A 17,402-nucleotide genomic window follows, 5' to 3' on the forward strand; every position below is an offset into this window, starting at 1 on the left:
GTATCAAGTTTCCTCCTTGGTTTCCTCTGCATTCTTTTATTTCTGGAACATGCTTTTGTAAAGCATTTGGTGCTGAGTGCTGTGTGGGACTTTGTGAGCGGAGACGAGGGATGCTGTGATGAGGTGAACCTGTGCTTCTCATGTCAAGTTCTCCACATGGATGTTTGGGTGCAGGCTTGTGACAGATATGCTAGGGTGGATTGGAGAGGTGAGGTGGGCAGAGCAAAAAGAATGAGTAGACTTTTGACCCATGAACATTGTGTGTGTGTGTGTGTGTGTGTGTGTGTGTGTGTGTGAGAGAGAGAGAGAGAGAGAGAGAGAGAGAGAGAGAGAGAGAGAGACTGACTTAGTTTTGACTGCACCCCAGGGTGTGGGTGGTAGATGCTTTTGTGTGTGTGAGTATGTGTGTGGGGGAGGGGGGGGAGAAGGGGAGAGAGAAGAGAGAAAGAGAGAGAGAGAGAACGAACTAACCGCACCCCAGGGTGTGTGTGTGTGTGTGTGTGTGTGTGTGTGTGTGTGTGTGCCTGTGCCTGTGCGAGACCTAGTACTGAGTGTCCCTCAGGGTAGGGGTGGCAGGTGCTTGTGTGTGTGTGTATGTGTTGCTGAGTACTGAGTGTACCTTGGGGTGTGGGTGGACAGGTGTACTAGTGCTGTGCTGAGACCGGTAATAGTGGTGGTGGGGGGGTGCAGAAAGGCTAAGTGGAAGACAAGAACTCATTAAGAGTTCTTACATCCGTGCTTTTCATTGATTTCTGACAGCCAGTGTGCATTTTAACGCCTGATAGTCCACATCTTTTTCTTTTCACTTTATCATTATAGAACCTAAATTTGACCCTCAATGTGCTTTCAGTGTAGACTTGAGACCTTAGAGTGGTTGTACTGAGGCGAACCTCCTTACTGTGCTCGCAGTTTAGAACCTGGCACACTTGTGAGCCAGTTTCTTGGCTCCTTGTTGCTCCTTCACTCAGTCCAGATTAAGTCTAGACATCGAAGCTTCATGAAAGAGCGGTCACCAGGGCTGGAGAGTTGGTGTGGCGGTTGACAATCGGTTGACAATAGTTGCTTTTTCTAGCATCCCGGTTTATTGGCTCAGAACTTCCCGTAACTCCAGCTCTAGGGGGTCCAGTGACCTTTTCTGGTCCCAGTGTTTACCAGATATGCTTGGCGTATACTCACACAGACAAACATGAATGCACACAATTTCCTTTTAAAAGAAAAGGCTATGGGTAGTGTTCAATTACCTCCAGTGTCGTGAACCTGCAGGTCAGGAGCACTCATCTGGGGTCATTAAGGGGAATTGCATCATGTGACCTGATTCATGCTTCTTCCTCATTTACCTTACCACGTGGCATGTGCCTAAGACCCTGTGTTGCCCTGACCCAAATGTCAGTCTTAATTTGTAATCGAGACTTCACGTTGAACATTTGAAAACAGTAGACTACAGGATTGGTTTTAGACAGAACTTATGGTGCGTTTAATGGGAAATGCTTATAGTTTTAGCACTTGAGGGGTAGAAGCAAGAGACCCCAGACTTCAAGGCTGCACTTACCTGTACAGCAATTGCAGGTCAGCCTGGGAAATGGGAAACTGTGTCCTCTGCTCTAAATCATGAAAGTGTGAGTGTCCTTAGAGGGCTTCCTTCTGTTCACTGTCTGCCACTGAGTTCCCACTCGGACAGTGCCCACTGTGTGTGCTCCTGCAGATGTAATCGCAGCTTGCTTTCCTAACACGTTGCCCTGATTCTTGGAATTTTGGGGAATGGATTTGTAGGCTCACCTATCCACTAATGTGCTTTTATACAATGCATTGGGTATGCAAAATACTCAGTGCTTGTTTTGTGCAGTAAAATACTATTCAAGGAAAAGTGCCAATAATTAGTAAATGAGCAAAGCATGTTATATGTTTTATCCTTAGTACAATATAGCAGGAAATTTCTGCTTTTTACTGATGGATGTCTCAGTGGAAAACATTAAAACCTAGCACTTTTTTCTGCCTTCTCTTATAACTCACTGAGTCACATTACGCCCATTAACATCCTGTTTCTTCAGGTGAGAGGCATTGTCTGTTGATGAGTGCCTGCGGAGGGGTGTGGCAGCTCACAGCCTACCTCTCACAGGGAATGTTGATGTTCAGACAGAAATTGGTGCCCCTGACTCTCACTCCAGTGACTTTTTTTTTTAAATATGTGTGTGTGTGTGTGTATGTGTGTGTGTGTGTGTGTGTACATGCACGTGTGTTTATGCTTATATCACAGCATGTATCTGGAAGTCAAAGTACAACTTTGTGGAGGATTTCAAGTCAGGCAGCATAGTACAGGGATTGCTCAACGCTGTCTGACTCTTTCGTCCATCCTGGAGGTAGGCTGTGCTATTGTTTAATACAGTATTTCCAGGCCCTATCTCCAGCAGGATGAGTCATGCTCCTTGAAGCTCTCTCTAGCAGCTGGGAAACTCTGACCTTTCTCTGAAATTACAAGGCTGAATGCCTGAGCGGAGAGTCTGAGAAATAGTCTGGTCTTTTTACCATTAGGAAGTAAGTGTAGTCCTAGACAGGGTTCTTTCTGAGCTTCAGTTCTATTTTCTCTTAAAGGATGAGACTTCTTCTGGTATTGTAGATTGTCACCCCCCAACCCCCAGGGGGTGTGTGTTTCTTTATGACACATATTCTCATGTAGCCCAGGCTGGACTTAAACTTTATGTGATACCACACATGACCTTGAACAACTGATCTCTTGTGTACACTCCAAGGGCTGGGATTACAGCTTTGAACCACCCTCATTTTTCCCGGCCGTGCGTTTGGCAGGTAGCTTTACTCAGAGGCACAGGTGTACACGTCTCACTCTATGTCTCCGTCTCAAAGCCTGGAGTGGCAGCAGATAGGAAAAGGAAGAAACTTGGTGGCACAATAATGTCAACTCTCATTCGAAGGCGCTGTGATGGGTGTAAGTGCAGTCTCACATGTCTCTAGAGAGCCTTGGGACACAGTTCCCAAGAGCTAGTGAGAGCCCTCGGGCCTCTGGAAGTAAGTGGGCAGTGTGGAGCAACCCTTTGCTTGGACCCAGGGTTAGGCCAGCACCTACCACAGCCAGGGCTGGGTGATTGCAGAAAACCAGAGAAGGCCTTTGGAGTCAGCAAGGGGAGGAGCTGGGTCCTACCTGGGATGTAACTTTGGTAAGCCAGACTCCTAGGTAAATTAAAAGAGAGTCCAGAAATTTCTCTTCCACTTTAAGCTAGTATGTTAATTATAAACTTCACAGCCACTGTTGAATAGTGCCTCTGAATGGAGAGGCGTGTAGGTGGGTGCCTCCCTCTCATGCTTTAACTTTTTCATGGTGTTATAAATCTGGGTACCATTGGATTTATTTTTAATGAGGGGAGGAAAGAGATTGAGCTTTCATGCTCTGTGTGCTTCTTGGGAATCGTTACCTGGAGAGCTACTAGACAGAGAAGGGCAGCAGAGGGCTATGGGTAGAAATCAGTAGACAGAACACACAGAACAAGGGTGTAGTCTTCTGTGCTGTGGGAAAGAAAGGAAGGGAAACAGGACAGACAGGCTCTACTGGAGAGACCTTCCTGGCATCAGAATGGTCTTTCAAGTGCCACCGGGGAGGAAGCTGCATGAGAGCCCTTTGCTAAGAGGGTGTTCCTGTGAGTGCCAGGTTGAGCTTTCAGCCCACATGATACAGATCAATTGTCTTTGGAATATGAAGGTGCCTCAGAAATGAGTATGCGATGATGTACCCTAAGGCCTTGAGGATGTGAGGAGAAGCGAGTTGGAGGTGTTCTGTGGGCTCTAAGGTCTTAGATATGGCAATGGTTAATGCGTCCTTCTGTGGCTGCAGGGAATGTGAGACTGTGGTCTGTGTCGCAGTCGTCACACTCAGATGGCCTGCAGCACTGTGGATGCAGATGATGAGTGCAGCTATGGAGGACTCGCTGCTTTGCCTTATAAATCAAATTTGTCTTGAAAATCCAATGACCCAAGGAACTGTGAGTCAGACCTGTGGAGGAGGATTGTTGTGTGGTCTCAGGATAGAGGTTTTCAGTTTGGCAGTCTGTCTAGCTGGCTGTCAGGTTGTTTACTTGCTGTCTAACTGGTATGACACATGGACTTGGCTTTCTGATTCAGAGACCCAGTGTTTTTCTCCTTGAGAATACGTGTTACTGTAGATGCCCTTAAGGCTCCGTGTTCCCCTCAGACTGCCATTTTCAACTTCTCAGATTAGTAATGCACCCCAATCCCTGTGTGTGACAGGGAGGGATGATTTCTTTTTAAAGAATTGTTACAAGTTATGTGTACATGTGTACATATCTGTGTGAGGTTATGTGCACATGAGTGCAGTTGCCCATTGAGGCTAGAAGACATTAGATCCCCAGAGCTGGAGTTATAGTTGGTAGTTATGGCTGCCCAGCCAGGTGTTGGGAACCTAACTTAGCTCTATTGCAAGAGCAGTGCATGCTGTTAATCTCCAGAATGCAAGAAGGGGATATTTTGAGAATAGGCAGAATATTGAAACTCCCGGCTTTGTCTGTCTATTAACTGTGTAACAGAGAGAAGGGTTATTGTTTAGAGGTGTGTGTGTGTGTGTGTGTGTGTGTGTGTGTGTGTGTGTGTGTGATCTGTTTGCAAACAGCCTAAGGGCAATGAGGCTTGAGACAACCAGAAGCTTTTTCCTGACAACTTATTAAACCTCATCCAAATCCAGTGTCCAGCTTTCCTGGGCTCTGGTTCTTTTGCTTTCTGCCTTTTCTTTCCTTTCTCCATCTTACGTTCTCATATCTCAGCCCACCCTCACTCCTTCATCAAGATAGTCCTACTGATTAGAGGACTAGTACTAATTCCTTTATGTTCCTGTCTGTTCATCATTTCATAAGACAATATTTTTATAGGCAACTTAATTTGTCACTGAAAAATAAGTAAGGAAACATGGACATCCTTTTATCGAGCTCAGTAGAAACTGCCGTCTGTCCAATTATTGCCCCTGTGTGGCTTCCACCCTGTTTTCAGCATCTTACCCTCTACTTCCTTCGCACACAGTGATTTCCCATGTTGAGATTTTGGGGGAAGCTATTCCTTGTGTTATTAGGGATGTCTGGACTTGTATAAATACCTGCTAGCCTTCCTTCCTGTTTGAATAGACAGCAACTGTGGTGGATACAGTAAGTTTAATTGAATTTAACTCTGTTAGACTTCGAGTTCTGCAGAGACATCCCTGGAAACCTTTTGTAGGGAACCTGAAGGGTGACAGTTTATAACAAGTCTCTAATGTCCTATTTGATTCATAGCTAGCTTCCTTTCTTTGCACTTCCTCATGGTTAGTTTCTCCCTTTCTTGTAGATAATTTAAGTCATTTCATACACTCTGTATTCTATCTAAGCACTTCCCATAATGCCATCACTGAATGGAGTAGCTCCACTGTTTGATGAATGAGGTTTATAAAGAACATCTAAAAGCCTCAATTCCCAGAACTGGGACTGCTGCTATTGCTGCTGCTGGAAGTTAGCCTCTCAGCTCAGGTATCTGCTTTCTCTTGGCATCTGAAGGATATGACAGTTCTTGGTAAAAAAGGATCCTGGCTGAGCTGAAAGGAGACAGTCGAGATCCTTTACAGACTCCATGTTATTGAAGTGTGTAACATTGGTGTAAAAGGCAGAAGTCACCATAGGAAACGTACAGGTTCAACACTGCACTTGTCAGGCTTCCCCTGATCCCATTTGAGTGGCAGGTGGCCTGGGAAGCTACATCACCCTCTCGGATGGGGATGACAGCAGTAGTCAACCCAGTGCTCATGCTTGGTGATGTATAGACCACCAGTTGATGGGAGCAATCGAAAGTTACTGCTTTTTACCTGTGACAGTTATTCTAATTTCTTTAAAGACAGTTGAGTATTTTTGAAAAGCTATACTTGTTAACTAGCATCCATCTTTATGTGAGGAGTGTTAGTGTTCTGTGATTAGCATTATTTTAGAACATTAACCCAGTGGCTTGCATTGAAAACAAGAGGCTCTGGCTACTTGTCATTGTTAGAGTATTTATGCCTGTTATAAGCTGTCATCATCTATGCTATGATTAGCTTTTTAAAGCACATTAATCCTCATGCTGGCTCTAAAGTAGGTCAGTATTATTGTCTGAAGTATATGTAAAGGACAAAAGAGTTGAGTTCGGGCTGACAGTTGGGATTCAATAATTCTAGGATGTTTGTCCACAGATGACTTATTTTTATGTGTATGAGTTAAGTGTTTCCTCATGGTATGTTTAGGTGCTACTTATGTGCCTGCTGTCCAAGGTCATAGGAACGCATCAGATCCCCTGGAACTGGAGTGGTTGTGAGCTACCGTGTGGGTGCTGGGAAGGAACCCAGGTCATCTGTAAAACCAGCCAGTGTTCTTAACCACTGAGCCATCTCTGCAGCCCCCACACAAGTGTCTCAGGTCAAGTAGGTCTTCCTGATAAGATTTGATTCTCAAGTTGTTTTCCTTGTTTATATTTACTTTCCGTTCATCCCTATGGAAGAACCAAAGAGGGTATAAGCTGGGACATAAGGAAGTTCGCATTTTTTAACCTACTAGCTAAATCCAAGTGCACAACAAGGTATTTGTTAAATGTATGGAGGGACAGTTCTTGTTTCGGTGATCATTAGACAACTGTTGCCAGCTTTTTAAACACAAAGTCCATGTGCATGTGAGTGCTCCTATGTGTGTTTAACTTTTCCTGGTTTCCCTCATGTTTATCTGTGTGCACAAGGGCTTCTCACCCTCTACAATAAATGAGATAAATGAATAAATCAAAATTGTCATTGCTGTAACACAAAAAGGCAGAGTCAACAGGTATCTTTAGTCACTGCAGTTATGAAACATTGCCGGTGCATTGACCAAAAGACACTGCTCAGAGCTCCTAAGAGTGCGTGTGTCTCCTAACTGTGATGCTTGTTAAAGATCAAAGAGCAGCACTGGCAGTGGCCAGTCTTAGATCAGGGGCAGCTTACTTTGATATGTTGAAGGCTTCATCCTATAGTACATGGTGAACTGCTTTGGATAATCTTTTCAGCTCTAAGGTCCATCCCCACCTAGTCTATAAGCTTCCAAAGAGTAGGGCTGGACTGAATTTGTTGTGTTCCAACCATTTCCAGATGAATGAGACTAATAATCTAGTTACTCAGGAAATATCTGCTCAGTGACTTTCCCTCCCCCAGCAGCTATCAGCTGTTGTAGCTCCTCAGTCAGGGTCAGGATCCTTTCCCTGCTCCATGCTGGGCTTTTTTTTTTTTTTGGAGCTGGGGACCGAACCCAGGGCCTTGCGCTTCCTAGGTAAGCGCTCTACCACTGAGCTAAATCCCCAGCCCCCATGCTGGGCTTTTTAACTCATGGGATCTTACATGGGATCTTATGCGTGTAACCACAACGGCTTTGAGTTCATGGGTTTGATATTCATGTCATGTCCGGAGCTAACCACCTCTAGCTCTTTCGACATCTCCCTCTTTAGTGCTGCATGGTAGGCAGGTGCACCATCTTCAGCCTGGCATTGACGTTTATTTACTTGTTTCCTTCCTCAGTAAGTGAGTCTCTTCTTTGACTTAATTTTACATTCTTTTGCTTCATCTACTCTGGTGCCGAGGCTCTCAAGTTTATTACTTATTTGTTGGATTATTGGTTTGTCACGGTGCGTTTTGAGTGCACACATGTCAACTATGTATATGGGTCCACTGTGACTTAGGCCATGGATGTTTGTAGTGGTGGTGATGTGGTACCGTTCTGCTGGGGCTGGGCCTCCTACCTAAAAGCCTTGGCTTGCAGGTAGGCAATGGCAAAAGTGTCAGCTTTTCTGATGTGCAGATCTATCTGTTCCCTGGGAATCAGCTTGAGTTTCAGCCTTTCTGGTTGGCCCTAGGCACTGTGCAGTTATTAGGTGCTGCAGCTGCCTATGTACTTGTGGTGAAATGAAGGAAGAAATTCAACATGGAGATGTATTGTGGCTACTAGCTTTCAAGGCAGTACACCTGATGACAAGGTGGCAGAGAGCTGGGTGATTTTCCCAGAGTAAAATCCTCATATTTCCTGGCTGGGTACAAACATCAGTGTGTTTTGGACCTCAGCCAAGAAAGGTATTTAAAACTATTAATATTTTGTGGATGGGAGAAAGGGGTGTCATTGTTCCTGGTAGAATTTCATGCACTCCCGTTGCTTTTAAGACTATGCCTCATTCCTTTTCACATTTGGGACTCTGGTTCAACATGTCTGCATAGTAAACCTGCACAGTTCTCTCTGCTTAGATATGTACACATTTGTCTGCCTAAGTTCAGGGAATATCTGAGGATGTATATGCTACGATAGGCATGTGTTCTACCTAGTATAGCCAGAACCTATATTGATAATATTTACAAAATTGTGTAAAATACACACATATTAAATGTAACAAAAATTTCAAGAATAGAAAAATCTGGAGAGCAGAAGATAGGGAAAAGATGACCTCAACACACTGCAGAAAACAGTTAGTGATGGGCGTCATAGACTGAGGTAAAGAGAAAGCATCTCAGAAAACATGTATTATCATTTCTTCAGTTGTGATCACACAGTGTGTGTGCATGTGTGTTTGTGTGCATGGGCGCACGCACTGTGTTTTTATTGGCTAATGGTTCCATGACCTGGCCATTGTGAATAGTATTTGATTAATTTAGCCATGCAGGTCATCTCTATTGCATGCTACCGTTGTCTCTTTCAGATGTACATCCAAAGCGGTACAGCTGGATAGTGCGGACATCATTGTTTTTAGTTTTTTGAGAAACTTCCTCAGTTGCTGTACTAACTTACTTTCCTACTAACAGTAGCTACATGTCCTTGCCAGCCTCTCGGGCATGTTCATTGTTCTCTCAGTGCCAGCCGTTCTGACCAGGTTGGGGTGGTCTCAATGCAGAAGTGACTAAAGACAACACGTTTCTATTCATTGTCCACTTGAACAACTTCTTTGATAAAAGACTTAATTCATTCACCCACTTATTAACTACATTATTTATTCATTTACCCATCTATTAACTGCATTATTTATCCTTCTGGCATTTAAGTTTTAAAATGCGTTACGTGTGTTGGTGACTAATCCTCTGTCAGGTGAACACATGGTTCTGTGGGCGAGCCTTGGCTGCTAATGGTTTACTTTGTCCAACAGAAGCCCTTTACGTAGGTGCAATCCTACGTGCCAATTCTTGTTTCCTGAAGAACTTCAGGCCTAACCTGAAGGTCACTGCCCATGCTCACATCATAAAGCATCGCCTGCCCTATATAAACTGGCAGTAGAATCACAATTGTGGATCTTACATGAAGATCTGTGAATCACATTTTAGTTTTTCTTTTTTATATAAGTCAGGGTCACATATAGCCGCGGCTGGCTCTTGAACTCACTACACAGCAGAAAATAACCTGAACTCCTGATCTGTCTGCCTCTACTTCCTAAGGGCTGGGACTATAGGAATGTGTCACTGCATCTAGATGTAGCTGATTTTTTTTTTTTTTAAAATAGGACATAAGGTAGGTCCATAGTTTCAGTCTTTGACCCCTTGTTAAAAAAGCTCTGTCCTCCACTGCATGCTTTCAGCACGTTTATCGGAAACTCAATGGCTATAATAGTGTGGTTCTTTCTGAGTCTCCTAGTCTACACGTCTGTTTTCTGTGTCACTGATTTTGTTAACGGCGTTATTTGATTCAGATGCTATAGAGCTTTCGGCGTTGCTTCTTTTGTTCCACACATGTACGTACGTTGGGGTAGCCACGCAGAAGCAAAGGCGACTGGAGAGTCTCAAGTTAAGTGACATATGCTGAACTTAGACAAGTAGCTTGTGTTTTCTCTCAGATGTGGAATCTCAGTTAAAAAAAAAAAAAAGCCAAATGGAAGGAGGACATCAGCGGTCAGGAAGGGGATGTAGGAGGAGGCATGTTAGATACATGCAAGGAGAATAAATATGACCAAAGTCTAGTCTGCAGGTATGAAATGTCAGACATGTGCTGATGGATCCCCAAAGTTTTATATCTCTGTGAACCTACAGGTTTCGTGGTTCTCGTTATGAAATAAAATTGCCTGGGATGGTGATTGCCGTCGTTCACTTCCATTGTTACAACTGGATGTAGGCTCAGTTTCTGGATGTTTCTAAGGTTTAACGCCCTAAGTGTGGGTGATACCGTGCATACGGTATGCTGGGGTCCTAGACTTAATAGAAAGGTAAGGGAGAAAGCCGGTGGAATGCCCGCATTCCAGACTGTCTTTCCAAGTGTCAACCGTGAGGATTCACACTGTGCTCCTTGTGCCACAGTGCACCATGCCCTTTTAGCTGTGTGGTGAAATAAATGCTGCCCCCGCCCCCTGGTTAGGTACTTGGGCAGGCAGTGAACGTGGCTAATGCACGGGGGGTGGGGGGCAACTGTTTTCTTCCCGCCATATATTTCCTTCCTGTATGTTGATCTCTTTCAGAGCAAATTGGAGCACTGGCTGATCAGCACATCATCCACGTGGCGTGTGGCGAGTCACACAGTCTGGCTCTCAGTGACCGGGGCCAGCTGTTCTCTTGGGGTGCAGGGAGTGATGGCCAACTGGGCCTCATGACCACTGAGGATTCTGTGGCGGTGCCCAGGTGAGAATGTTACCCAACGGCTTCTCGATTTGGACTGTCTCCTTCATGTCGTTATCTCCTTTCTGCTGTTGATACGCCTGGTAACGACACATTGCCTTACACAGAAAATGATTATTGTTAGAAATGTCTGCCTCAAGTTGTAAACGTGTGAGCTGGTCCAGAACTGAAATTGTTCTAGTGGACTAGTTACAGGATGAGCTCCTAGCAACTGGTAAATGTGTTGACTAAAAAGGGTGCCCTTTTTATTTTATACTTATTTACCCTGAACTGATTGATGTTCAGGAGGTTTTAAATTTCTTTTCTTTTTTTCTTTCCTTTCCTTTCCTTTTTTTCCCTCCACTCCCCCCCCCCCCCCCCGAGACAGGGTCTCATTTAGCCCAGGTTGGCCTTAAACTCACTATGTAGTAGAGACTGACCTTATATTTCTGGTCCTCCGATCTGTACTTCCCAAGTTTAGGTTCCTGAGCACTGTCAGCCATAATCTGCCCTTAGCATTTATGAAAACAGTCCATCATTCGGAGATCCCAAAGATTTCATATGCTCCAATAATTCCTTTCTGAATTGGGGGTGGCAGATAGTAGGATTTTAGAAATGGGTCCAAGGGTGGGAGAATTTTTGTTTGGTTTAAACAGTAAACTCCTAAGGCAGCCTAAAGAAAGCTGTAGTCCAATTTTTAACAGACAAGATTACATGCTTGATTCTTTTGAAGGTCTTTTAGCCAAGATAATACTTTTTATCAATCTGCTTACTCGAGAATGATTGTGATAATTGTGTTTCTGTGCAAGTGCAAATTTAAGAAGACCCCTTTCTGTTTCAGGTTAATACAGAAGCTGAACCAGCAGACCATATTACAAGTTTCCTGTGGCAACTGGCACTGCTTGGCTCTGGCAGCTGGTAATTTATATAAATATATGCTAATGCTATGTTAATTCTGAAAGCATTTCTCTTCTGAAGTCCTGTGTTATCTAACTTGAAAGCTTTAACAACAGCGACGTTTGTCACTCAACATCTGCAGTTCATCCTTTCCTGGAGATGCGGACGATGCATCATTGCTCTTTGAGCTCTTATGGAAAGCAGAAACAAAGGCCAGGACTGTTTCCTGCGGGTCGGGGAGGGGGCCGCTGGAGAATATAAAATACTTGTGGGACTTTATTTTTAAAAGCTACCATCTGTTCTCAAGCTCCATTCTGCTTTGGGGATTCCAGATCAACGTAAAATCGGGAGTTAGGGAAGTGTAAGGCAGTGCACGGGCATACCGTTCAGGCTTCTGTTCTAGCAGTCTGGGGTTGCAGCTGCAGCTCCTGAAACTGTCCCAAGTCTCCTGGTTTAATGTGGTCAGAAATAAGGTCACCTTGCTTAGATACGAGCCTGGTCACCAGCCTGTTTGTACTTGAATTTACTTAACCCTGTAGATTTACTTAACCTCAACACTTTAGATAAGTGTTGATAGTCTTTGAAGGCCACTGAGGATTGGGTTTACTTCTCTGTTGTGAAATGCTAATTTAATTTAGGCTTTGGAAATCTTAAAGCACAGTGTCTCCTTTCATTTGGGCGAGTTTGGTGTCTATAGGGTAGCTAATGAATGGTGTAACAGCTTGAAGTATCTTTGCGTATGGAGTCTGTACCTGTCATCTATATCATTTGGTTTGTAACATCCCTTGCCCTGTTGTTCTTTCAGATGGCCAGTTCTTCACATGGGGAAAGAACAGCCATGGACAGCTGGGCCTGGGGAAGGAGTTCCCCTCCCAAACCAGCCCACAGAGGGTGAGATCTTTGGAAGGGATCCCACTGGCTCAGGTGGCTGCAGGAGGGGCTCATAGCTTTGCCCTGTCTCTCTCAGGAGCCGTTTTTGGCTGGGGAATGAATAATGCAGGGCAGCTAGGGCTCAGTGATGAAAAAGGTATGTAAAGTCTGTGTACACTCTTCAGTTCAAAACCACGTTTGTTTGTTGAGCAAATGCTTCTTGTGGACCTACTGTGAGATAGCCTGATGCTAGGTGTTGAGGGAGCAGCAGTGAATGAGTCAGGACATCTGTGACTTCATTGTGACCACGTTCTAGTGGGCGGATGGGACTAACAAACAATAAATAATGTGTCACATGGCTTTGGAATAAGCTTTGTGTTTATCACAAGTCCGTCAGGAAGGAGCTCTCTGATAAGAACACATTCACATTGAGTCCTATGGTGGGGCTAGGAAGTGGGGCATGTAGATGACTTGGTGAGGGATGTTCTAGTCAAAGGAACAAGAATGAACAGGAAGAAGAGTGGTGGGGAAGCAGAGTAGAAGGAAGGGAGGCCATGTGGGCTCTGCTACTAAGGACCCCAGGTTATGTGAGGACTTTCACTTCCTTTCCTAATGAGGGGAGAAGAAACTTAAGGGTTTTGAAGAGAGGTGTGGTCTAGTTTAAGTCACTATTGTGGATCCAGGGGCAGGGATCTGCTGGGAGGTGGAAACAGGAGTCAAGTTTTTGTAGTGCTTGATGGTGAATGAAGATAAGGCTGTGCAGTCGGAAACAAAGGGGATGCCGGAAGGGTCAGGCTGTGTGCACGGGGCAAGGAAAGATGGCGTGAGTTGCAGTGGACGGAGTTAGAGAGATTACGAGTTAAGGTTTCGATAAATTACACTCAGATTTTGCTGGACTTTTCAAGTTGAGTTGGAGGCAGAGAGGTGAAGTGAATGTGAGTCAGGAGACTAGGGGATAGGAAGTTCATGCCGATTGTTGTATATATCTCATGCAGAAGGCCAGTGGTGGTCACGTGACATGCTGATGGCTTAATTTCTTTTAGATCGAGAGTCTCCATGCCACGTGAAGCTTTTACGAACACAGAAAGTCGTCTATATTAGTTGTGGAGAGGAGCACACAGCAGTTCTCACAAAGGTGAGGAGATTAACGGGGTTGGGATGTGGACTGGGGTTGGGGCGGGCAGTGAGATGGACGATTTCAAATGTCGCAGAGAAGCTATGGTGGTAAGTCACTATTCTTGGAATTATATTTTCTCTTTAGCTTTGTTCTGATTGTTTTGGGAGGAGTAGAAAGAAGACTGCTTTGTAAAAATATGCATATGCTTTCCTCTTGGATAACCTTCTATCTCCTCTAGGTAACATTTTAAAATAGTTCCATGGAAGTAACTTAAAGTATGGTGTGTACCCCTATGCAAAAACAGTTCCCATCCTTTGTTCGTTTAAAATAATTCATTTGAATATATAAAACAGATAGTAATTTAATTGCTATTTTAAAATTCTAAAAACATTAACATGCTAGAAAGAATAGAAGTCTGTCTTTCTTTCCTTCATTCCTTCACTTTGGTGGTGGTTGTGAGACAGGGTCTTACGTAACCTCTTTATCCTGTCACCCAGCATGCATTAGTATGACTTTCAACGCCTGCCCCTCCTGCCTCTACCTCCCAAGTACCGGAATTGCCAGCATGGGCCAGCAGGCCTAGCTTGGAAAGGCCTTTTCATGTTGTTATCTTATATTGATGCAGCATTTATTCAAGTACAAATTTAAAATCTTTCCTACGGAGCTGGTAGAGCCTCAGTTTCCTACATGCGAGTGAACCTGATGAATCGTATTCATTTTACCTGTTTTTTTTCCTTTAAAATTTTTTGCCTCCTTGCACATTACTCCACTTAAAAAAAGTGACCGCCCATGTTATGTATTTGAGGCAAGTGCATGCCTGTTGCCTGCGGAGGGCAGAGGAGGCTGGATCACCTGGAACTACAGTTACCTGTAGTTGTGAACTTTGGATGGTGAGTTCTGGGAATAGAACTCAGGCCCTCTAAAAGAGCACCAATTGCTCTCCCTAAACTGCTGAGCTAACCCTCTAGCCCCACATCACCTCACTCTTACATGCTCTTCAAATCTCCAATGGCAACCAGTCCTTTAAGCAGTGTGGACCTGCTCCCTAATGCTGTCATCTTACCTTCCTTTATTCTTTCCCACGGAATAAATGTTCTCAGGAAATGCTGACAGCCATCGGGTGAATATAATACCTTGAACAGACTGATGAGATGGAATTTTATGAATAAGTTTTAGAGGGCAGCCCTCAAACTCAGTTACCAAGTCACCCAATCCTTGTTCCTTGCTAGAGTGGGGGCGTGTTTACCTTTGGTGCTGGCTCCTGTGGACAGCTTGGACACGACTCTGTGAATGATGAAGTTAATCCGAGAAGAGTCCTGGAACTGATGGGCAGTGAAGTAACTCAGATTGCCTGTGGCAGGTGAGCATCCCCAAAAGCCTTCTCATGGTAGTGATGGTAGGGAGATGCAGAGTGGATCTGGCAGTGGGAAAGCCTGTGGACTCACTGAGCCATGGTCGTTTAAAGAGATATTTTTGTTGTTTGTTTTCTTTTCTTTTCTCCTCACCTCTTTGAGATAGTATAGGTCAGTGTGCCCTGTTCTGGCCTTAAACTTGGTATGTAGCAGAGGCTTTCTCCTTTTACCTCCTGAGTGAAGGGAGGACTCCAGGCATGTGCCACAGTGCACTGCTTTGCTTTAGGAAATCTCAGCTCCATGATCACCTGGGTTAGGGAAGTCAGACTGCAGTAGGTATGGGAAGGAAGGGACTTCGGTAAACAGACGGATGGGTGGACATTGGACCTCTTACAGAATAGAGGACAAGTAGTAGAATGAAGGAAAGAAATGAAGGAAGGTAACAGACAGGTCCTTGCTTGGGTCTCTTCTGCTTTTCTTTCATCCCAAAGGGAGGATATGACAGGTTGTTAATCCCTTCCCACATATCATTATCAGTAGGCACATGTGTGACCTTTGTCACAGCAATACAAGGTTGTCATCTATGGTTGGGTTCAGTGAGTTACAAGTCTGCCCTGCAAGCACAAGGACACAAATTAGGACCCCCACGAAGCACATGAAAAGCCATCTGTAATGTCAGCACGGAGGCAGGCTGAGACAGGCTCACTGTCAAGTCAGTCTAATTCACCAAGAGACTTTGCCTTTAAAAAGGTTCAGTGAGAGACTATCTTTAAATATAAGAGAAAAATTATTTCTGGTCTACCCACTTGTGCAGGTATGCATGTACCTATGCACATATACATGCACAACCTCCATTCTAGCAATTCTATAACACACACACACACACACACACACACACACACACACACACACACACAATCAAATTATAAACGTCTCGTTTTAAGCCAGTTTATGCTTTAGTGTTGGATCACTTTCAAAGCTGTCATGGGTTTCAGCCACATGTTAGCCATGCCTGATGAGATGTTAGAAGTTAAGAGTCTGACAAGGCTACCCTACACGGGAACACCTAGGAATTTCTGTGATTTTATGTGAAAGTGAGTTTATTATTCCTACAGACAGCACACTCTAGCCCTTGTGCCTTCTTCTGGACTCATCTATGCATTTGGTTGTGGAGCTAAAGGTCAGCTGGGAACCGGACATACATGTAATGTCAAGTGCCCATCTCCTGTGAAGGGCCACTGGGCTGCGCACAGCGGTCAGCTTTCAGCTCGAGCTGGTAAGAATGATTTTCATTGGAATTATATTTTAAGTAATCATAACTATTATTTTAATATGTATTTGCTACTTGTCTTTAACTACTTTAGAGGGAATAGACAAGAGTTGGGTTTCCCTTCCTCCCCTCCCCCTCTCTCTTTCTGTCTTTGGATACCTATTATCAAATCATTTGAGTACTCACCCTGCATGAAAGTCTGCAACCGAGAGCCTAAAGAACAATCAAAGATGTTGGCATCAAGGTGCTAGGTAGTGTATATCTTACAGTGGTTAAGTGGTGAAAATTAATCTTCAAGTCGTAATTGATTGCTTAACAAATTCTGTTACCATAGCAATGGTAATTTGTTTGCTAAAAAGCAAGCGTAAAGCTACTGGCCATCACCCCCTTGTCAGGAGCAAAGGACTGTTCTCCCAGGAGGTGAGGTAACTTGCTGAAGATCAAAAAAATTCTAGAGGCAGGATTTGAACTCAGATCTCCCTCATTCAAAAATCTGTGCCCTTTTTGCATGGTGTCTGGTGATAATGGGGTGAGACCTCTTAAAAGAAAGATTCTCTTGAGAAGATCGAGCAAGCCGACTGTTTATTTCACTGGAGATTAAAGGAAGACAGTTATGTGTATTGACCAGCTTCCTCATGCTGAAATCATAAATCCAGAGGTACAGATGGAGCTGCAGAGTTACTAAATAGAAGGATAATTTAATAAATTTAATTTTGAATTTTAAACAAATTTAGGGCTTAATAATGATTTAAAATAACAATTATTTGTTCCCTTACTTTGTTTTGTGAAAAGCAAATTAAAGAGAGTCAGTCAATTAGGCACACTAGGAGGAGGAACCATTGAAGGGTCCAGTGACCCACAAGGCCAGGGAATGAATAGTCTAATCTTTGTAAACCTATCATACATCGCAGAGCTGCTTCAAACCTGTCACTCAGCAAATACTTAAAGGACAGATATGTCTGAGATGTAGTTAGCTTAAAATATAAAATAAGCATGGCTGGGGGTTGGGGATTTAGCTCAGTGGTAGTGTGCTTGCCTAGGAAGTGCAAGGCCTTGGGTTCGGTCCCCAGCTCCGAAAAAAAGAACCAAAAAAAAAAAAAAAAAAAGCATGGCTGCACATTAGTATTCTCCAAAGCAAAGAGTAGCTTGGTGTCTTTCTCCAGGCATTCTCCTGTACTCAGAATATATACGCTTAGCAAGTGTGCTCCTGGGTTTAATGGTGCACGCCTGTAATACAGACACACAGTAGGATTGCAAGTCCTAGGTCAGCCTGGGCTTGTCTCAATCCCTTCTTCCTCCCAGACA

The 17,402-nt window shown here is 44.1% G+C and overlaps 1 protein-coding gene across 3 annotated transcripts in view; it reads left to right on the forward strand.

The window, feature by feature from the left end:
• Herc3 (HECT and RLD domain containing E3 ubiquitin protein ligase 3) overlaps positions 1 to 17,402 on the forward strand; it is a 90,002-nt gene that overhangs the window by 12,370 nt on the left and 60,230 nt on the right. For all 3 annotated transcript variants that reach the window (XR_015685645.1, NM_001446372.1, NM_001446373.1), the window contains 6 exon segments: positions 10,456 to 10,615; positions 11,433 to 11,509; positions 12,294 to 12,515; positions 13,402 to 13,493; positions 14,705 to 14,835; positions 15,943 to 16,103. Coding sequence is in view for 2 of the 3 variants with exons in the window: in NM_001446372.1 (NP_001433301.1) it covers positions 10,456 to 10,615; positions 11,433 to 11,509; positions 12,294 to 12,515; positions 13,402 to 13,493; positions 14,705 to 14,835; positions 15,943 to 16,103 (843 nt within the window). In the remaining variant the exon portion in view is untranslated.

Source organism: Rattus norvegicus, chromosome 4, assembly GCF_021556685.1.
Source record: "Rattus norvegicus strain SHRSP/BbbUtx chromosome 4, alternate assembly SHRSP_T2T, whole genome shotgun sequence".
NCBI lineage: Eukaryota > Metazoa > Chordata > Mammalia > Rodentia > Muridae > Rattus > Rattus norvegicus.